The following is a 23118-nucleotide window of genomic DNA, read 5'->3' on the forward strand; positions in this document are numbered from 1 at the left end:
GTACACATTACACGTAGACCTACTTACTAAAGTAATAACAGTACATTATACATAATTTCCAGCAACTATCCCTAAACCAAACCCTAACTTTAACATAGTAAGTATGTGTATTTAATTAATATTACTCAGTAATTGTGTAATTACATTGGAACAGCATTACCTTAAAATACAGTGTAACCGTAAATGTGGGCACTCATTATGTTAATGTGCTGATAGTTGTAAATGACACATGCAACATTGCAGTTTTAATTATTTTAATTGTACATTTTGGTAATATAATGACAGAAATCATTCTTCTCTCTCAGGCAGAGATCATGAGTTTACAGCATCTGTTAAGCTGTAAGAACTCTGAAATAGAGAATCTACAGGCTCAGCTGCTCTCCAGTGCTCCAGTGTCTGTGGACAGTGCAGAAAAAGGTATTTCTTTCTCACCCTGATCTCAAATGCCTGTCCTGTTGCAGTCAAAACTAATGTTAAGGGAAATTTAGCTGTTTGCATTTTTCATAGATGTCCAAAACATCTGTGCATGTTAATTAGTGATAGACCGATAGATTAGCTGATATTTGGCCAATTGAGTTATTTGTCTCATAAGTGTGTTGGCTAATGTTTTTTTTTTTTTTTTTTTTTTTTTTAAAGATGTTGTCTGACCAATGGCAGGCAGTAAGAGTGTTCAGGGAAAACAGTTTTTCATGCAGTCTCAGCATCCAAATGTAGTTAGTACAGCACTATGTTTGAATAGTAGTGTAAGAGGTATGCCAAAAACAATATTCATTGAGGAAGCAAATAACCCAGATGAACTACTGCTTCTGCCAAGTGTGAGGCTGATGTTGTAGGTCACATGACAACGTATGACGAAAGTAGTATGTGCAAATTCATACTTTATAGAACAAACTTTTGTCACACTTAATATTTGGTGTCTCTTTTCCTACTATGTTCTTGTATCAAATTGTGTTCATGTTGCATTGTAAAACACTTTTGCTGCTATTGAGGTGGGATGTAAGGTTAGTGGTAGGTTTAAGGGTGGATTAAGAGGTAAGCATATAGTCAACAGTGCAATTACATACTTAATTAAAGAAATTAATTACATCTGTACTTTAAGTTATTTCTTAAAGAAGAATCAGAATCAGAATCAGAAAGAGCTTTATTGCCAGGTATGTTGTTTACACATACTAGGAATTTGTTTTAGTGACAGAAGCTCCACAGTGCAACAGAGTGACAGCGACAAGACAAGACACATAATAAAAAGAATAAAATAATAATATACAAATTTACAAGATAGACAAAGTGCAAAAAAAAGCAAAATACAATATATATTATAGACAATTGTATGTACAATTATGTGTGCAAATTGAGATATAAATAAGTGTTTTAAGTAAATAATGTGTAATAGTGTTATGTGTTCCGTGTTTGTTAAGTGTTCATGAGATGGATTGCTTGAGGGAAGAAACTGTTCCTGTGTCTGGTCGTTCTGGTGCTCAGGGCTCTGTAGCGTCGACCGGATGGCAACAGTTCAAAGAGGGAGTGTGCTGGATGTGAGGAGTCCAGAGTGATCTTCTTTGCCCTTTTTCTCACTCTGGATAAGTACAGTTCTTGGAGAGTGGGGAGGGCTGTGCCAATGATTCGCTCAGCAGACCGGACTACCCTCTGTAGTCTTCTGAGGTCAGATTTGGTAGCTGAGCTGAACCAGATGGTAATTGAAGTGCAGAGGATGGATTCAATGATGGCAGAGTAGAACTGTTTCAGCAGCTCCTGTGGTAGGTTGAACTTCCTCAGCTGGCGAAGGAAGTACAACCTCTGCTGGGCCTTTTTCACAATGGACTCGATGTGGTTGTCCCACTTCAGGTCCTGGGAGATGGTGGTGCCCAGGAACCTGAATGACTCCACTGCTGCCACAGTGCTGTTCATGATGGTGAGTGGGGAAAGAGCAGGGGGGTTTCTCCTGAAGTCCACGGTCATCTCCACTGTCTTGAGCGTGTTGAGCTCCAGGTTGTTAAGACTGCACCAGACAGCCAGCTGTTCAACCTCCAGTCTGTAAGCAGACTCGTCACCGTCCTGGATGAGGCCGATCAGTGTGGTGTCATCCGCAAACTTCAGGAGCTTGACAGAGGGGTCTTTAGAGGTGCAGTCGTTTGTGTAGAGGGAGAAGAGCAGTGGGGAGAGAACACAGCCCTGAGGGGCGCCGGTGCTGATGGTGAGGGTGCTGGATGAGAATTTTCCTAGCCTCACTAGCTGCTGCCTGTCTGTCAGGAAGCTGGTGATCCACTGACAGACAGAGGTGGGCACGGAGAGCTGAGTTAGTTTAGGCTGGAGGAGTGATGGGACAATGGTGTTAAAAGCAGAGCTGAAGTCCACAAACAGGATCCTCACATAAGTCCCTGGTCTGTCCAGATGCTGGAGAACATAATGCAGTCCCATATTGACTGCATCATCCACAGACCTGTTTGCTCGGTAAGCAAACTGCAGGGGGTCCAGTAAGGGTCCAGTGATGTCCTTCAGAAAAGCCAGAACCAGTCTTTCAAATGACTTCATGGCCACAGACGTTAGAGCCACAGGTCTGTAGTCATTTAGTCCAGTGATTTTGGGTTTCTTTGGGATGGGGATGATGGTGGAGCGTTTGAAGCATGAGGGGACTTCGCACAGCTCCAGTGATCTGTTGAAGATCTGTGTGAAGATGGGGGCCAGCTGGTCAGCGCAGGTTTTCAGACAGGCTGGTGAAACGCTGTCTGGGCCTGGTGCCTTTCTTCTCTTGTTCTTTCTGAAGACCTGGCGCACGTCATCTTCACTGAACTGAATTGCAGGTGTGGGGGGGACGGGGGTTGTTGGAGGTGTGAATGGTGATTTTTCAAACCTGCAATAAAACCCATTCAGATCGTCTGCCAGTTGTTGATTCTCCACAGAGCTGGGGGATGGTGTCTTGTAGTTGGTAATGTCTTTCAGACCTTTCCACACTGAAGCTGTGTCATTAGAAGAGAACTGATTCCGAAGTTTATCAGAATAATTCCTCTTTGCCACTTTGATCTCCTTTTCCAGTGTGTATTTGGCCTGTTTGTACAAGACTCTGTCCCCTTTTCTGCGAGCATCTTCTTTGGCCTGACGGAGCTGGCTGAGTTTTGCAGTGAACCAGGGTTTGTCGTTGTTGTAAGTTAAATGAGTCTTTGTAGGAATGCACAGATCCTCACAGAAATGATGTATGATGTAACAGTCTCTGTGAGCTCGTCCAGATCGGTGGCAGCAGCTTCAAAAACACTCCAATCAGTCCATTCAAAACAGGCTTGTAAAGCTCGCTCTGTTTCGGTGGTCCATCTCTTTACAGTCTTTGCTACAGGTTTAGCTGATTTCAGTTTCTGCCTGTAGGTTGGTATGAGATGAACTAAACAGTGATCAGAGAGCCCCAAAGCTGCCCGTGGGACAGAGTGATATGCATCCTTTATTGCTGTGTAACAATGGTCGAGTATATTGCTGTCTCTGGTGGGACCATAGACTGTAAAAAGAGATGGACGACGCGACGTCGCTTCCTTCCATTGTAATGAACTGAAGCCAAAATGGCCGACCGAATGGGCGCTGACATGTTACGCAATACGTAAGTTTGGAGCCTGGGCATGCGCAGAAGGAACCGTCAGTGGAGCCGGAGGCGGAGTCGCGATATCAAACTTCCGCCCAGACGACTGCGTCATCATTCATGTATTTTAAATAGACTATAAAAATTATATACAATTTAAAATTCTACCTATAAAATAATAGGCTATTCTATTTCTAGAGCAATAATACTTTTAAAACAGCAAATTCAGTAGATAAAATCAATATAATATGCCACTAGAAACAACTCTAAATCGTCAGAAACGGTCCTGCCATTTTAAATCAAGTTCAACTAATGTTACAGGAGATCGATTGCTGTAATTAGAGTAAGCTATCATTAGTTTTGTCCTGCTAATTATTATTTTATACCCATAAAAATAATAAGTAACTGCCAGATAACGATCACCTGCTTTTTCCCGACATTGTTAACATTAGGTGTGTTATCTTAACTAATAACATTTATTAATTAGCTTATAACACCCATATTTAATGTTACAGAAAAAGGTTCAGTGATCCGTCAGATCCTGTAGGTCGGTTAGTACAGTTTACTGCTGAACAACTCATTTTGTTGGTGTTAAATAACAAAGAAATCGAAAATTAACAGTTAGTTAATACATCTTCAATCTCCCCTCGAAGCTCCGACAGTCCTCAGACAAGCTGAGCTGTCAATCAAGTTCGAATCATGACGACACGCCCCGTTTTTATAGCATCAAATTGCTAGCTAAAATCTAAATCATCACAAAAACGAACAATTGAATATATATCAGTGTGATAACAACTACCTTAAATGACCAAAACCATTTTTCATAAAGTTTTATTTGAAGCAGAATTTATTTTTAAGTTTTCACTGAAGTCTCATTCGACTACATTGAGAGGGCGGGGTTTATGACCTGTACTGCATCCAGCCTCCAGGGGGCGATCAAAGAGCCCGTGGCTTCACTTTTCAGAACGTATGAGACACACCCGGGTGGGACAGGTAACATGCTGTCTGTATTTGGGCAGTTCACGTGAGAGAATCGCTTTATTAAAGTCCCCGAGAATGATTAGAACAGAGTCCGGGTGTTGTTGCTCGCTCTCTGTGATCATATCAGCGAGTATCTGTAAAGCCGAACTCACGTGTGCTTGCGGAGGAATGTAGACGCTCACCAGAATGAACGAACAAAACTCCCGCGGCGAATAGAACGGTTTGCAGTTAATGAAGAGTGTTTCAAGATCTGGACAGCACATCTTCTTTAACACCGTTACATCTGAACACCACCTTTCGTTGATGTAAAAGCACGTCCCGCCGCCGCGCGATTTCCCCGTTGATTCTGCGTCGCGATCTGATCTAAACAGCTGAAAGCCCGGCAGACTTAACACGCTGTCCAGAATGGCGTCGTTCAGCCAGGTTTCCGTGAAGCACAGAGCAGCCGAGTTCGAGAAATCCTTATTGGTCCGGGAGAGCAGAAGGAGTTCGTCCGTTTTGTTGGGCAGAGAGCGGAGATTCGCCAGATGGATGCTAGGCAGCGGCGTTCTTAATCCGCGCTGTCTGAGCTTCACGAGGGCGCCGGCGCGCTTTCCCCGTCTGCGCGTCCTGAAGCGTCTAAACAGCGCTGCCGCTCCGCCGACTAGAACATTCAACAAAACGTCTGAATAATCGAAATCCGGTAAAAGATTTTGTGGTGTATACTGCCGAATGTTCAGCAGTTCATCCCTGGTAAAGCTGATGGTGTTTGAAAAACAGAAAACAGGAAAAACTAACAAAAACAGAACAAACACTGAAGAGCTAAGCACTGTGGCTGCCATGCGCGGCGCCATCTTGATATCGGAGCCTCATTAAATATTAAATATATGTACAATGTAAAAACATGTATGTACACAAGTGCAACGTAAGTGCATTCTATCAAATAATTTATTTAAATGTTAGTATATAGTAGTTCAAGACACCTAATTTAAAGTGGGACCCAAACTTATTTATGGCCGAGAAGTAAGTTCTTTATCAAATGCAGTACATACCCTGACAGTACATGATTATGGGCACAGCTAGTCATTATACTTTCAATTGCCTTTGGTGCCATTACAGATATTATGCCCTTAACTTTTAAATCTGATCTGAATTACACTAGCCATTGGCTGTCTGTGTTTGCTGTGTGTTGTGGTAGCTAATAATGTTTTTTTTTTTTTTCTTACTACCATTCACTCACCATTAGAGGAGATATACAGAAGGAGACTCAATACCAAACGTAAGCTTGTTTATATTACACAACCTCACACAAAGTGCTAGAAAGATAATGCAGAATTCATCTGTGCACATACAACTAATTCCTGCATTTGATTGTGTGCGTTCTCACTCGTCTTACTGTTTTATGTGACCCTATAAACTCATGGCTGTGTGAGTGTCTTGTAAGCTAGTGACTCTAAAATGAAGCTATAACCATTTATTTGCTCCACTTTTTTACAGTTTTCCCTGGAAAAGTTTAAGACCAGTGTAATTCCCATTTTCCATGTCTGTAAACTTTAATTATTTTAGTAGTTAATTTGGTAGTAGATCGTCAATATTTCAGATCGACTTGCTTATCTTGCACATTTAGTATTATACAGGGCTGTACCATATTTCACTGGCATGGTATTGTTTTAAAATGTTTGTCTCTTTCATTTTTTGGTCTCTGTCAACAGATCAAGAGCTACAAAGGTTAAAGACAGGAATGGAATCACTTATTGCTGCCAATAATGAAAAGGTTTATAGAGTTCTTTTTAATTTTTTTATTTTAAATTTTGAATATTCAAAGAAAAAGAAAAAAAATCACAAATAATTTTTAAAACTATTTCTTTATTTAAACACTATTTTAAATATTAAATATTTAAACACTAAAGTCCATAATCGTTATGGCCACTAACAGAAATTCCAAAATATAGCTCACTGTATTAAAGGGTTAGTTCACCCAAAAATTTAAATTCTGTCATTAATTACTCACCCTCATGTTGTTCCACACTTCGTTCATCTTCAGAACTAGCCTGGATGCCAGCCGAACTTAGCCCCGCCCACAACATTTTGAGGTCGGGGAGTTCGGTCTGGACTCGATCCGTAGAGGAGTAATTATGCCTGAACAGAAACTGTTCGGACCAATCACATTGTCAGGGCGATGATTGACAGATTACCACCAGAAACGTAATCAGCCATGTCATCAAAGAGCGCTTGGGGAGTTTGATTGACAAGCGATCTAACCAATCAGAACGCCGCATCCGCTATTTTGTCCGACAAAGCAGTCAGGAGTTAGAAGATTAACATCGGTGGAGTTAAACTTGAAAAATTGTGCATATTGACGTCTTTCTGCATTTGAAACAACATTCTAATGGACTAGTAGGAAGAGATGATCGGTTAACGAGCCGCTTGAGCTGAGGCGCTACAGCAATCTGTCATGATCATGGTCACAACACATTAAAGAGCCACAAAACGGTTTTTATTGTTTGAATTTTTTTAATAACTACACAGTTTGAAAGCTGGGACTTTGTTTAATATCATAAGTAACCTGCTCTGTCTCATCTGTCGATGTGTTGTCAGTTTCCTCTTTGCTCCGCGATGTTTTTTCCACTCTGTGTGGCGTAACTGCGCCACGGCTTGTCGGACAAAGCAACAGTAACTAAGGGGGGCGAGTCTTTGCGAAAGGTCAATTAGTTTACAACAATGATGGCTGTTGTTGAAGAACTGAGATGTATAGATTCCGCCATCGCATCCGTTGTAGAAGATATCGACAGCGCATTAATTTTAAAAGAGGAACAGAGGACCGTGATCAAGGCATTTGTCGATGGGAAAGATGTCTTTTCCGTCCTTCCTATGGGATTCGGCAAAAGTTTGATTTATCAGCTGGCCCCGATGGTCGCTAAGAAGAGTTCTGTTGACAACTATGTGTCGCTCAACATACGTCACTTACTCTGTAGCTCTGATTGGTTGTAGGTCTATCCAATTGAGGTCTTTCCTGGATCGGTTGAAATACGCCCCCATAATCAAAGCCCAATGGAGCAGTATCAGACTCATATTCGGACTCAGAATTGAGTATGACCACGTCAGGCTAATTCAGAACACAAATTAAGATATTTTTGATATAATCCGATGGCTCAGTGAGGCCTGCATTAAGAGCAAGCTAAAAGGCACAGAAAGGTACTAAAGATATATTTAAAACAGTTCATGTGACTGGTTGAGTGGTTCAACCTTAATGTTATGAAGTGACGAGAATACTTTTTGTGTGCCAAAAAACAACAAAATAACGACTTTATTCAGCAATATCTAGTGAACGGCGATTTCAAAACATTACTTCATGAAGCTTAGAAGCTTAGAAGCTTCGAATCAGTGGTTCAGGGCACTGCCAAGGTCATGTGAACCATTGAAATTTCGAAACTCTTATGATGTAACAAAACCTCATTTACTGAAATCACGTGACTTTGGCAGTTTGAGACCGTTTAACCCTCTGGAGTCTGAGGCTGATTTGGGGCCTGGAGAAGTTTTGACATGCCCTGACATTTGTGCTTTTTTCAGTTGTTCATAAACATATTACTGGAAAAAGTGTCATTACACTGTATTCAGCACAAACTAGGCTACAATAATATGTGAGGAACATGTATGTACATGTTTGTGTTTTTGAAGGAATAACATTTATGCGTGGTTATTGAAAAAACAAAAAAACTTAAGTCACTGAAATAAGGCCACAAAAAGTATAGTAAATCTGTGTTTTCAATACTTTAGGGTATTGGAGGTTGTAAACTAGAGTTTTTGCTTCAAAATTATGTAAAAATTATGCTGCCTACTCCTTCATATAAAACAATATATTGATTTAGTTTTTGTAAGACACTTTTTGCCAAGAAACACAGTATGCGTGGAGGCGTGAATCACCACTGAATAATGGGCCATTCTCAACTGAGAAGACAAAAGAATTGGATAGTAATGAGCTGAAATGACTTGCATATTAATGAGGCATTTCAGTCAGGTAGGCTGTGAAAAAAACCTTCTGTGATGTCTCAAGCTCATCATGATATATGAAACATACAGAAAAATATTATTACAATATAAAGTAATGGTTTTATATTATACTTTAAAATATAATGTATTTCTGTGATGCAAAGAGTCTGAATATAGGCTTTTAGTTTAAAAGCATGCACATTTGGAGAAATATTGGATTCTCATATGCTTATGTCAATTTTCTACACAGAGGAGTTATATTTATTTAATATTCATTGTCATTACTATGAGCGCTGGTGTTTCCAATTCATACTTGAAGTCAGAGGGCGCTCTCTGTGCATTTTTAGTCCACAAATTCATCTAAAAGAAGAAGAGGCTATTCCATGAATGGAGTTTCCAATTCATACTGCAGCCGGAGGGCGCTAAAGAAACAAAAACTCATCTAAAATTCATCTATAGAAGAAAAGAAAACAGGAACTAACTGCATGTCTTATAGAGCTCGCTAACCATGATTTAATTACATCCAGATAAACACTTTTCAAGACAATAAATACACGATTGAGACGATGAATGCATGTATTGCCTCTGAATTTGCATCTGAATAGCGCTGGCTTCGTGGGCGTGGCCGCATTAGCGGATAATGAGCTGAATCAGGGACTTCTGACATGGCTCTCTTTTCATACAGATTACATAAACACAGAAGGTTTGTTTTCGATTTGACTTACATGATTTAAAACCTGACATCTTAACGTTTTTTTAGACACAAGTGTAATTTTTCTGTGATTAGTATTCACTAAGTTACAGTTCATTTTCTGAGAACTATCAGATTGGACTTCGTTCAGAGGGAGAGGAGAAATCACGCATCATGTTAGTTTTCTTTATTTTACAAAAATCACAACATTGTGTTTTTACTCTTGAGTGTATAAAAATAAAAGAAGATATTCTATAGTTTCAATTGATATATTACTTATGTCTCTATGACAAAAAAAAATGGCGGAGTATTTTAAGTCTATTTTGCTGCAATGTGAAAAAAAAAAAAACCTGCAAAACACGCCGGCACGTTTTCAGACCTCAGAGTTTTCAGACCTCTGAACCTCTGATTCGAAACAAAAGATTCATAATGCTTCGAAGCTTCATGAAGCAGTGTTTCGAAATTTGTTTTGAATCAGTGGTTCAGAGCGTGTATCAAATGATCTCAAACTTAAATATGTTTTTAGTACCTTTCAGGGCATTTGAAAGTCTAAGTTAACTTGCTCTCAATGCAGGCATCACGAGCCATCAGATTTTATCAAAAATATCTTAATTTGTGTTCTGAAGATGAATTAAGGTCTTAAGGGTGTTGAATGGCATGAGGGTGAGTAATTAAAGACAGAATTTTCATTTTTGGGTGAACTAACCCTTTAACACTCTTTCCTCACCATCTCACCATTTTCACAGGGTGAGCAAGAGTCGTTTTGAGCACACTGGGTCCTTTGTTCCTCACACTGCCCTGTGTTTATGGACTGAAGTGTGTAGAATGTCTGTGGAACTGAAGCCAGAACAAGTTTCCTCAGACGTGCCAAATACTTGAACCTACAGGATACCTGTGGCAGAAACTGCCTTGTGTGCCATTTGAACTCAAAATTTATAATTCAGTTTCTGCTCATGCCACAGGCTTTATACCGTTAATGCTTAGAAGTAATGTAATTTATTTTTAAATTATTAACTTAATATATTATGTTTGTTATTAATATGTTATTCAAATTTGTTTCAGGATCGTCGAATAGAGGAGCTCACTCTCCTCCTCAGCCAGTTTAAAGAGAATGATGTCATGATTTTAGTTCAAGGTAAATTCTTTAAACACGTTTTGCCTTGTTTTATCAGTTTGAGGTCCAACCAAAACCATTTTGAGATAGATTTGGCAGAAAATATTTATAAGACAAAAAGGGCATTACATCACTAAAGTGATAGAAAATCTGCATAACAGAGTTTTACTGATTAGCAAATTACTCTGTCAAAGTCAATTGATAAACATTTTGCTAATCAGGCTTGAACAGATCATGAAATGAAGTATGATTTGTTTGTAAGTTGGACATGCCTATGAGATTAAAAATGTACAAAACACAGGAGTTGAAAAAAACTTATTATATAACTGATATCTTCTAAAGGCACCGGAGACAAATCAGCAGTGAAGAACAGCAGCGAAGATGGAAAGCAGAACGGGACCGTAAAGATGAAGACTTTAACACATAAAGCTCACACTGAGGTGTGTAACTGTAGGTTCATGAATACAGGTAGCTGCTGACTCTGTGATACACCACTTCCTGAACAGTTTTTTTTTTTCTTTGCCTCTGGTAAAGTTGACCTTCAGTAGCTCATCTCCTCTATTGCTGTCTTCAGTTTCTTCTCAGAAAGATGCAAACTCCAGGTAAAATAATCTATGCACTCAAATATCCTAATTTCAAACAGGACAATTACATTTTACATATAAATAATGTTGCTTTTCTTGTCAAATATAAATAATGTTGCTTTCACACAGGTCCACCAGTATGGAGGACTTTAAAAGCAACTCAGCACAAAAGGTTTGACCAAAGAATCAATTTAAATTATTTACAGTTGTTTAGCTGTTGACACAGAATTATTTATTTTTGGTGCATGTGCGTGCATGCGTGCGTGCGTGTGTGTGTTTGTGTGTGTGTGTGGTTTACACAGAGCTTATACACATCCTAAAATGATGTTGACATGCCAAGGTTCTTTCCAATGATTCACTCTATTTTCTTTAGGTTGTGGTGGATGGGAAGCTGGTAGAGCCTGATCTATCAGAGGAGGTATAGAGTTATCAATCTGTCATCATTATATTTACTGAATCATAGTTATCATAATATAAACTAATTGAAGTATAATGCTGATTTCATGATAGGTGACTTCTTGAGATGTATTAAACACATCTGCAGCAGCCAGTATTAACCTTCACTTCACTTCTTACCCATTTTTATAGATTCAACCAGCTGATAACAGACATCAGACACTCCCAGCAGTGTTGAGTCACCAAGAGAATAGAGACAGTAAGACGAGTGACACATCAGACCAGAGGACTACAGAGAACAAAAATGAAGACATCAAACTTAGTATGAGACCCTTTCAATATGCCTTGTCAGGGTTTCAGTAGCTGCTTATGCTTTTATGCCTGGGGGGATTATCATGTAATAACTTGGTACTTTCCTGTTGAAGATGAAATAGAACAATTAAACTTGCATATTGATTATCAGCATAAAATATGGTCCATATTGGAGCTTGTTCTGGCCAAGAATTCACTTATAACAGTCTAATCTAATCTAACTAGCATGTAAAGTGACCAACCAGTTTATTAACTTTTTATGCAACATATAGAGCATATATCTATATACATATACACACCTTAATATTTACATCTGAAATCATGACCCTGTTGTTATTTCCAGTGGCATGTTTCTATATTTAATTGGAACCAAGTTCTCAATTCCCAGCCCTGCTTCTTTGCGTATGTGTGTGTATGATCATGTCTTGGCACCCATTTTAGGTATAGCTACCCTCTCGTTTCTGGTAAAGTATTTTTTTTTTCTGTGACTCAAATGTACTGTATATTTCTAGCTGCTTCTCCACCCCTATTCTGGAGCAAAACCACTTCTACCATAACTAAAACCCTGTGCCTTTGATGGGCTGTAATAAAAGGGTCTCTACCAGAGGCCAGAGCAACTATCATATGGGCCCCACCTGTTCAGGCCCCACCCTGTGACTGAAGGCAGGCAAATCACTGCCAGATGCCCGAAACATGCTTTGACAGGCAGGGAGACTGGAAACTGGCTTATGCAAACCTGCACTGTTAGTCTCTCCTGCTTCATTAGCCCAGCTGATTTCATTTCATTTACAAATCTCTAACAATGAGCTAATTGTACTGAAGACTGAGGAAAAAAAAAAAAATGCAGACAGAGAGTTCTTTGTTGTTAGTGCAATTGCATGTAAATTTACACAAAATCATAGCTACTAAAACACTGTAATAAAGCCAATTCCACAATCAAGAGAGCTCCATCTCTTCTTACACTGTTTCTCCCTTTCGCTCTCTGTTTTGAAATTTTAAAAGCACACTTTGAATGTATTTACAGGAATATTCCTGTCTAGCTATGGATCACACCAGTGGTAAAAATGTTGACAATAATGTTATTTCACTGGAAGCCTAGCAGGCAGGAATGCAGAACTTCAATTAAACATTTAAAATATTCCATTATTACATTGTTCTAAAAGTACAAACATAACACTAAAACAATATCTGCTAACACGAGATTAGAATTACTCTACCTTTTCTTTGCACAAATATTTCCAGTCTTTCAGCACATGCCATTATCATCACTTGTGCAAGATATGCACTAAGATAACAAGGTATGCGATGTAAATATTCATAAATAACTGATATGAAGGAAAAATCCAACATATATTGTGTCAGTTATGAATAACTAAGCTCATTCCTCTAGAAAAGTAACCCTACCTACAAAATAACTTTACAGTTTGAATAACTTAAATTGAATGATTTAACAAAATGTTTTAACAAAAACAAAGGCTTCACATTTCTGCTCTTCCCCCTGAATATTTTTAACATTGTACTTCCATTGTAAGTCTATTTTATTTTATTTATTTATTTATTTTCAAACTGAGGGACAAGTCAAAATAATATGTTGTAAACAACAACATGCCATGTGTAACAATGGAAAATTTAGAGATGAGGGAGAGCTGGATCCAAGTGCTGATGATTTATAAGAACATACAAAACAATACAAAACAACTCAAAAACTCAGAAACCAAGAACCTAATACAAAAAAAACAAAACAAACAAAAAAAAAACATAATAAGAATAAGATTGGCAGAATAATATTGTATAATGTTGATAATTCCTTAATACCAAAATAGCATTCTGTTGCTGCTTTACGATAATTGCCACTCAGCTATAAAATTTATTTATTTATCCATCCACAGGAATTACAGAGAAAATGAAGGACACAACCACTCCTGATCTTTCTTCAGTGTGTTCTGGAGCCGACTCTGGCCAGCAGTCTCCTGTGTTACAGGAAAACATAAAAAATACCAGTATACGCAAACTTTGGGGAAAGTAAGTAGATTATGACCAGGGGTAACTGAATCGAATTAGATATGTGCCAAGAAATATTGAACAGAACTTTTCAAGAAACTAATAAAAATATAAAGTTAAAAGCTTCCTGTTATGGTACTGCTGGTGTATCAAACACACAACAAGGAAGATAATACAAGTCTTTACTTGATAATCCAACGGGAGAATACAGAATCCAGCAGTGCATTCTCATTAGCTACTGAATTTTTGATTGACAGCTTCTTGACCTGGAAGCAGTGCTATATTTTAGTTTATTTTATTTTATTTTATTATTAAAGATCAGTGGACTCGCCAGTATGACGTCATCTAGTGACACTTAGCGACCAGTTTTAGCTACTTTCAGCTGAAAGCAATTGGCAACGCTGCCTGGAAGTGAAAACGTCAGTCTGTTGTTTACATGTGTGGATGTCTGTAAGCGGATTCCAATTTCATTTTATCAATATAAATTTAGGAGTTTTGTTTTGGAATTTCATATCTATTTATCTTCTACTACTACTTTTTTAACACAAGCTTTTCAAGAGCTTTCAGTATTTGCCTGCTTGAGAGAAAATAAATGTCTGTAGAGGTTTAATTATAGTATAGTACTGTATACAATACTGAATCATATTCAGTCAAGAGAATCTCATTCCAATGTTGTAATCAATGTTAACAACCCTGGCCAGCACACTATCTGTTGTTACCGGTTGTTGCACTATCATCATTACAATTAATGATCACTCAATTCTTAAGAATTCAAACAATATGAAAATTGCAAGCATGTGGCTTGCTGTCAGATGGTACAGACCTTCAAGGGTATTACATATTCAGCACATAGAATGTTCTTATTGCCAATTGTTTTTATCATGCTGTATTTTTTTATTTATTTGAACATTATCATCTAACATTGAAAATAAATAATCACAGTTTCAACTGTGACTTTTACAAAACTAGTTGAATGTTTATACTGTAAATGAAAATATGAATGCAAATAACTTTACTTGTCACTTTATTTAAGATTCTTTATTGTCAAAACAGCATATCCAGTATGAAAATGAAAGTCTTGGATGCAATTATGTGGTGACAGTTAATCCACAAAACAGTATTCTGTACTGTGCAGTATTCTCATTATATATATATATATATTACTAATCAAAATGCAAAAGTACATAAAATACAAAATATTTGTAAAATTCATAAATATTTTAAATGAAACTCTGGAAGCGCATTTGTAAGTACAGATCAGCGAAAAAAAGAGGTGAAACCAGTTAGCAAAACATGCAGTGTTTATTGCAGTGTTTAGCATTTATTATATTTTCACAAGTTTCTTGAAAAGTTACATTCAATATATAATGGCACACATCTAATTCCATATAATTGTAACACACATAATAATAATAATAATAATAATAATAATAAAACACCTACAATTACCCCCATCTTCCCTGTGTATTTGTGTGTAGCAAAATAAATAAATAAAGTAATTAATTAATTAATTCTGAGATCATCCATGCATCTGAGAATGAGTGTTTGTATTGAGGATGAAGAGGACAGGTATTCTGTCAGATGACTTGGAGCCCACTCAGTTCAGGAGAGGAGGGTTCAGGGCTACAGCTGGGCCACGGCTAACACGGACCCCTGATTCTGGACACTCATCCCGGTAAAGTTCCCATAATGAATAGGCACTCTAGAGCTGCGATAGACATTGGAGGTACATACAGATAAAGAACTGTTATTGCTCTAATCATGTTATCATCCTGTCTTCATCAGTTCCCACACACCCTTCTCTAAGTGGACGACAGAGCAGGTCTGTGGTTGGCTCGAAGACTGTGGTTTGGGTCAGTATGTCAGTTTGGCCCGTCAGTGGGTGGATAGTGGACAAACCCTGCTATCTGCCACCCCACAGGAGCTTGAGAAGGTTTATTATTATTATTAATATTATTATGTATCATTTTATATTGTAGTTATGTAGCTGTTGAGATCTATGTAGGCCTGTCACTATGGATTATATTAGTAACTGAGTAATATGTAGATGATTTTGTCTGAAAAATGTTTGCAAGCAAGTGACAAAAACAAATCTTAAATGTTCCCATAATAATATCAGCAAAGCTGTCATAACAAAAATGCTAACAACTTGATGCAACATGATTTAAAATTACCAACCACAGTTTGTTTCTTACATCCCAATAAATTCTATTATCAACCACAAAGATAGACTGGTGTACAAGTCTCATTGAAACAGTACAACAGTTATGATGACTTTTGTGCTCTGTTTTAAACAGGAGATTTGTATTAAACATCCTCTGCACAGAAAGAAGCTGCAACTCGCTCTAAGAGCTTTTAGTAACAAGACAATGGAGAAACCATCAGAACTGGATCATATCTGGGTTACACGTATGTACTAATATTAATAAATTAGCTAGATTTATACAAATAGTTTAAGAACATGATTAAAATTATTAAGAAATTGTAAATTTCATTTTAAAATAAAGCAATAAGGCATTGTGGTTTACAGTGATTTTAGAACAGCTAAGGGGCGTTGTTAGACATGATACAATACAGAGCTTTGAACGTTGCTCAGCTAATCATAATCAAGTAACTGGACTATCCTTTTTATAATGCAATTTAAAAGCTGCATTTAAAAATTATTTATTTATAATTACATTTTGAATGCATTACTGTCACATTTGGTCTATGTTTTATTTGGACTTTGAGTGGGTTTTTCAGTGTTTCCTGATCTGTTTCCTTTGTTGGCATTTGTTTCCTTGCTTACTCATCGTTACAACATGCACCTGTTTCCTCATTTATGCTATTTTTTTTTTTTTTGTTTGTTTTGTTTTTTGGCTCAACCCATTGCTGATAATTACATTTTTCCCATAGATAAATATTCATATATGTGATTTCATATGCTTTCTGTTTGGCAGTTCAAATAAGTGCATATGATCTTCCACTTCCTAATTTTCTATAGGTTGGCTTGATGACATTGGTTTACCACAGTACAAAGATCAATTCTACGAAAGCAAGGTTGATGGCCGCATGCTACAGTATCTAACAGTGGTAAGACCAAACGTTCCTTCTATCCCTCCATCTAAAATGCCATGGAACAGTTCTTTTCCAGATGCACATATTTTAACTGAAAGTGATGATCTTTTCTCTCAGAACGATCTCTTGTTCCTGAAAGTCACCAGTCAGCTCCATCATCTGAGCATTAAATGTGCCATCCATGTCCTCCACGTCAACAAGTTTAACCCAAACTGCTTGAGGCGCAGGCCAGGGGATGAGGTAAGACAAATCAAAGATTAAATATGCACGCATGGATACAGTAAAAGCTGCGGTTAACTCTTTGTGCTCTAACACTGAAAAACTGTTGTTTTTTTTACGATAATTTTTCTCCAGAATAAGACATCTCCCTCTGAGGTGGTGCAGTGGTCCAACCATCGAGTGATGGAGTGGTTGAGGTCAGTGGATTTGGCTGAATATGCTCCAAACCTGAGAGGCAGTGGCGTTCATGGAGGCCTAATTGTGAGTTTACGTTCACTGGTCGCTAAAACACTACTACTAATTATGCTTGAATATTTCAGTACATTAAATAGGCCATATGTATCATATGGATAGCAGAATTGTCCTTTCCAGTAAATAAGAGACTGATAATCTTGGATCAACCATGATTATATAAATATTAAAGCTCAAAATCTGCTTTAAAATACTGCAATCTGTACATTGAGGGTACAGTTTCCATCTAGACAGAAAAGGGTTTTCCTTCAAAGACATACATTTAAATCTCAGAATAATTTTTCTTAAGTTTATAGGTTTTAGTTTTACACCATCATGCTGATAAAGGTTCTTTAGTCATTCAACAATCCTGCAGCCTGAACCACTGTAGGGAAACCACCCTTACAAGGGTAACGAGGGACAGCAGGTGAGGCAAATTAACCAATGACCATGCAGGTAGTAAGGGGTGCAGGTCCATGACTAAAGACTGACAGAAGAGCACATAGCACACAGAAACAAACAAAAAGCCATGCGCAATAATGCACATGACAAAACAAACATGAAAGAAGCCATGTGCTTTCACAAACAGAAGATAATACTGACAGAGGAGTACACAACTGTGACAAGCAGGGCAGGGTGAGAGCCGTGAGGGAATGGTGTGAGGCTGCTGGCGTGATTGCCAAAGAGCGTAACCTGTGCTTGGCACCAGTCTCATATCTCTCACGGAGGAGCTCTGGAAGCATAAAAGGAGGAACGACGACAGTGAAGGACGAGAGAGAAACAGGCCTGGATTTTATGTTATGTTTTATTATGTTTGTGTGGCCAACAGTCAGCCGTGAGGGACTGCCAGCAGGCATAAAAATAATTTTATATTATTAAAGTTGGTAAACGTTCGCCGGTTCCCGCCTCCTTCTTCCCGTATAAACAAATTGCGTTACATTGGTGCCGAAACCCGTGAGAAAGGAGGGACATGCTGTCGGAGAGCCCTGGCTGCTGAGTGGGATCGCGGTGCTGAGGAGGTCGGGCAGAGCAGAAGAATGAAGACCGCGAGTGGCTGCCCGAGGTGTTGGTGCTGGAGCGAGCATACAGCAGGCGGCAGTGTGTCTGGGAACTGGACCAGGGTTTTTTTTTTTTTTCCTCTCTTCCTTCTCTCGTCTCTGTCGCTCCTTGTGCTTCCGTCTCTTCTTCTCTCGTCTCGTTTGTCCTTACACCCAGGTGCTGCGGCCACCGAGACTGGCCCCCAGGGGGATTAGAGAGCAGTCTCGTGGGTACCCCTTGGCCTGCGAGGGGCGATGGGGGTATGTGACAAGTAGGGCGGGGCAAGAGCCGTGAGGGAGAGCCGTGAGTTGGCTGTGAGGAACTGCCAGCATTTTACTTTAATTTTGTTATTGGTTTATTTTATGTTATTATTAAAGGGGTGGTTCAGTGTTTTTTTTTTTCTAGGCTTGATTGTGTTTTTAGGGCGCAGTTTAACATTTCTTAATGCTTCGTTTTTTTAAAAAAGCCATATTTTTCATATATTTTATCTTTATTCTACACCTCTGTTTCCATTGTCATTTGAACGGCTCGTTCGACTTCCTGCTTCTATGAAGCCACTTCCTCCGAAATACACAATGTGCTCAGATTGGTTAGCTGGCCCAGTGTATCCAGAGCCATCGTGATTCGCTGAAGTGTCCGGAAAAGCCATGCTCCTTACCATTAGTTGTTACCAGAGCTGTTACATGTGCTTCAGTGGAAATGTAAATAATGGTGTCTATATTGCTGTATCTAATTGAGCCCGAATCTGACCCAGATGAAGAGGGTCAAGCAGAACCTCTGCAATTGTGGCTTTTAAAGGACGTTTATGAATGGTATTTCATTTTGTATTTGTGTCAAAGTGTTTAGATATGCTGTAACTCCTGTTTGTAAGCTTTCAATATACAGCTTTATGCTTATTAATGCTTTACTGTAGCCGAATACATGACTGAGTAATAGCATTTTTGTTTGTTGGAAGTATGCACTAGAATTTAACTAACTGGCTAGCGAAGCAAAAACGCATTGGTCTTTGTTTACGTCCTTGATGCAACCAAAAAATAGCAACAGAACTATACATTTAAAAGACATGTACAAACAATAAAACGTACTTACAGTTTGGGGGCGATAAACAGCAGCTTCTGCTTTTAAAGTGAGAACTGCTTCTTTCAGTAATAGCCTTTGTGCATTCAGTAATAGCCATCCAGCACTGAACTCACGTAGATTCTGAAAGCTTTCTACGCATTCAGTGTAGAAAATATCACTGATTATTATTATTATTATGGGTTCTATTATCTTTTGACGTGCCGCGATGCTCGCGTCCGGTGTACACAACTCTTCCGCTTCCACATGCTGCGCAACATGGCCTTGCCCACTTTGTTGCGTGTTCCAGGGGACGTGTTTTGCAGGGTTTATGATGTCACCAACCCGGGAAGAAGCTCATTGTAGTCCAAACCAGTCGTTTTTGTAGGCATTAAAATGCCTTACCTTTACAAGACAATATCTCCATTTGTATTGAACTTTCAGCACTGTAACTTTGCAGATACTAAAGCAGCAACATTACACACTAACTAAAGTTAAAAAAGTGAAATCGCATTGAACCACCCCTTTAAAGTCTGTTAAACATTCACCAGTTCCCGCCTCCTTTTCCCGTATAAACGAACTGCATTACAACAACAAACAAACATGACAGAAGCACCTGGCAGACAAACACCCTCATCTGCCACGTGCCCAAACAGAAAATAAGAAACAAGACAGACAGAAGTGCATGGATGTCAGGACCCCAACACCAAAACTGAACCAAAACTAGACCAAAGTGTCAGGATCCAGACATCATGCCCAGAACCACTCACAGATATACAGATATATATCTTAGACACAGATATAAGAGTGCACGGCCCAGAGAACAATCTCTAAGTCATACGCTCACACAAACACATCAAGATCCTGTCACCAAACTAAGAACAAGACCAGTCACATTGACCCTAACTTAAGAATATTGGTAACACTTTATTTTATAGTGCAAGGATGGTTTGTGGTTCAAGCTGCAGGGTTGTCGAATAGCTGAAGAAACATTATCAGCATGATGGCGTAAAACTGTACATTCCCTGTCTATTACCACCCACTGCTGCTTATACCAATGACGGAAATAAGCTCAGTTATAATAGCAAAATATGCAGGAGAGCATTGCTATAGTGTGACGATATTGTATTGCAATAGGTAGCACTTAAAAGTTAATACCAAATCAAAACGAGTTAGCACATCATTTGTAATTGAAAGAGTTTAATGAAAATATCCGATTATGGTTACACTTAAAATAGGTGTAAAATAGATGTATTGAATGATAAAAACATAATCATAGCCAGCATATATGTAGAATGTTACCTGAGAGATAGGAAGAGAGAGAGAGAGAGAGAGAGAGAGAGAGAGAGAGAGAGAGAGAGTGAGAGAGAGAGAGTAAGTGAGGAGAAGTAGACAAAGAAAAGAGGCAATGAGAGAGTTCCCTAAGAAAGGGACCCAGAGGAAAAGAAGAGCCTGAGCAAAGAAGAGCCCAAGAAAAAAGAGACTAGAGCAACAGTTACAATCTTCTTTTATCCCTTCCTTGACCTTAAAATAAAGTTTAACCAGAATATTGATGGTATTCAGTATATTTTTACTTGCAGTTTTGATAATGTTAAACTGATTTTTCTTATATTTCTATATTTACCATACTATATATTTACTATATTTTTCTTCTGTGGAACACAAAGAAAAATATTTTAAACGATATTGGACCCTATTGACCAACATTTTTTCAAAATATATTCCTTTATATTCCACAGAATAAAGAAAGTTTTACAGGTTTGGAATTGTAGGAGAGTGAGTAAATTATGTTCATGGAATGTTTATTTTTGGGTAAAATATGTCTTTAAGTTGTGTGTTTTTGCTTTTCAGATCCTAGAGCCTCGCTTTCACTCTGAGACCTTGGCCATGCTGCTCAACATCCCTCCTCAGAAGACCCTCCTCAGACGACACCTCGCCACCAACTTCAGCATGTTGGTGGGGCTCCAGGCCCAACAGGAGAAACAAGAGTTTGCCAACGCCAGTGGGCACACACCCCTTACCACTACTGCCAAAGTCAGGGTAAGATATTACAAAAAATAATTTAAGTCATCCATTTTATGCAACGTATATGCAGTTGCAAGTTAAACATGATCATGATTTTTTTTTTTTTTTTTTTGTCGTGTTGTATTTATATTCATTTCTCTGTCTTAGCCAAAGAAACTTGGCTTTACTCACTTCAGACAACTGAGAAAGCTCAGGATGGATGAATCAGCAGATTATATCTGCCCCATGGATACAGGGACCTCACCAGTCCTTAGTGGGACACCAAAACGGCCTTACGCAAGCTTCAGGGGCATCAGCCCTATCCTGACCAGAGACTCAGAAAGACTTGAGCAGGTTGGGTCTAAGAGCTGATTCACTGCTTCTTCAGTTCAACTGATCTTAGCTAAACAATGCCACGCTTACTGCCAGTAACAACATCAAGTGCCATCACTGCAGTAATACCACCTTGCTGCTTGAACCTCAGCAATAACAAGACAAGAATTGATTCTTCAGTGTATTATCTGGAATCTAGATATGCTGGAATAGAGTTAGCATGGGCTCCAATAAAAATAATAATAATAATAATAAATTTTATATATTTATATATATATATATATATATATATATAATATATATATATATATTTAAATATATAAAATTTATTATTATTATTAGTAGTAGTATTATTAGTCTTTAGGTAGTTCCAATGCTGAAATATCATCTCGAAGGCTTAAAGGAACACTCCACTTTTTTTGAAAATAGGCTAATTTTCCAACTCCCCTGGAGTTAAACAGTTGAGTTTAACCGTTTTTGAATCCATTCAGCCGATCTCCGGTTCTGGCGGTACCACTTTTAGCATAGCTTAGCATAGTTCATTGAATCTGATTAGACCGTTAGCATCGCGCTTAAAATATCATTGCACTGCTGCAGCCATGGAACGGCAGCAAAGTTCCTTGATTATTACGCCTGAATGAGAGTATAGTTTCTAGCCATATCAGCCTAGAAAATCGCAACTTTTTATTTTCCGTCGGTCTTAGTACACGATTTAACTACAGAAGAGTCAAGTTTTAAATAGGAAAAATATCAAAACTCTTTGGTCATTTTTAAGCGCGATGCTAACGGTGTAATCAGATTCAATGAACTATGCTATGCTATGCTAAAAGTGGTACCACCAGAACCGGAGATCGGCTGAATGGATTCGAAAACCGTAAAACTCAACTGTTTAACTCTAGGGGAGTTGGAAAATGAGCCTATTTTCAAAAAAAGTGGAGTGTTCCTTTAATTTGAATTTCTTGATTTTATTAATTTTAACAAATAATGTATACCTATCCCTGGCACAAAAATGAGTTTTTGATCTGTATATTTTTTTTTAGTGTGTGGAAAACTTGATTGTTTACAAAAAAAATTATTTTGAAATGTCCAATAAACTGTTTCTTTCTCTTTCTCTGTCATGATATGAACTGACTCTTTGAAAACACTGTAGTTAAACACTTATGCTTAATTGAAAATATGCATTATAAGATAAACCATTAACACTCTCAAATACTGTTCCATCTTTATTTAGTAACTTAACATTAATGAGTAATGCAATATTAGAATTATGTACTGTTTTCTCTCTTAACGCTCCCTCTGTTGAAGATCCTTTCCTTGGTATACATGAAAATAAACCAAATGTAGTAACCCCAAACACACACAATGACTCCTAGCAAGAGATAATTTCTGATTGGTTATTTTTTTAAAGGCTGCTCCTCTGACTACTTTTTGATGTTTTCAAAATTTCTGTCATAAAGACAGGTGTGATTTCTAAGAAAACATATTATAAAATAGACCAGTAACACTATTGTAGTAAATACCATTAATTAACAAGAAACACCTCGGTTACATATGTAACCCTGGAACCTTGAAA

The 23118-nt window shown here is 38.2% G+C and overlaps 1 protein-coding gene across 2 annotated transcripts in view; it reads left to right on the plus strand.

The window, feature by feature from the left end:
- Positions 1-21811, plus strand: part of ppfibp2a (PPFIA binding protein 2a) — a 31016-nt gene extending 9205 nt beyond the window's left edge. For both annotated transcript variants that reach the window (XM_067389024.1, XM_067389025.1), the window contains 18 exons: positions 306-417; positions 5766-5798; positions 6232-6293; positions 10263-10335; positions 10657-10754; positions 10849-10916; positions 11028-11070; positions 11272-11316; positions 11487-11616; positions 13496-13628; positions 15163-15282; positions 15393-15540; positions 15905-16016; positions 16591-16679; positions 16782-16904; positions 17019-17144; positions 21060-21248; positions 21381-21811. In XM_067389024.1, coding sequence (XP_067245125.1) covers positions 306-417; positions 5766-5798; positions 6232-6293; positions 10263-10335; positions 10657-10754; positions 10849-10916; positions 11028-11070; positions 11272-11316; positions 11487-11616; positions 13496-13628; positions 15163-15282; positions 15393-15540; positions 15905-16016; positions 16591-16679; positions 16782-16904; positions 17019-17144; positions 21060-21248; positions 21381-21584 — 1908 coding nt within the window. In that variant the 3' untranslated portion in view covers positions 21585-21811. The remainder of the gene's footprint in view (positions 1-305; positions 418-5765; positions 5799-6231; positions 6294-10262; positions 10336-10656; positions 10755-10848; positions 10917-11027; positions 11071-11271; positions 11317-11486; positions 11617-13495; positions 13629-15162; positions 15283-15392; positions 15541-15904; positions 16017-16590; positions 16680-16781; positions 16905-17018; positions 17145-21059; positions 21249-21380) is intronic.
- The last annotated feature ends 1307 nt before the right edge of the window (positions 21812-23118 follow it).

This window comes from Chanodichthys erythropterus, chromosome 7, assembly GCF_024489055.1.
Source record: "Chanodichthys erythropterus isolate Z2021 chromosome 7, ASM2448905v1, whole genome shotgun sequence".
Classification (NCBI taxonomy): Eukaryota; Metazoa; Chordata; class Actinopteri; order Cypriniformes; family Xenocyprididae; genus Chanodichthys; species Chanodichthys erythropterus.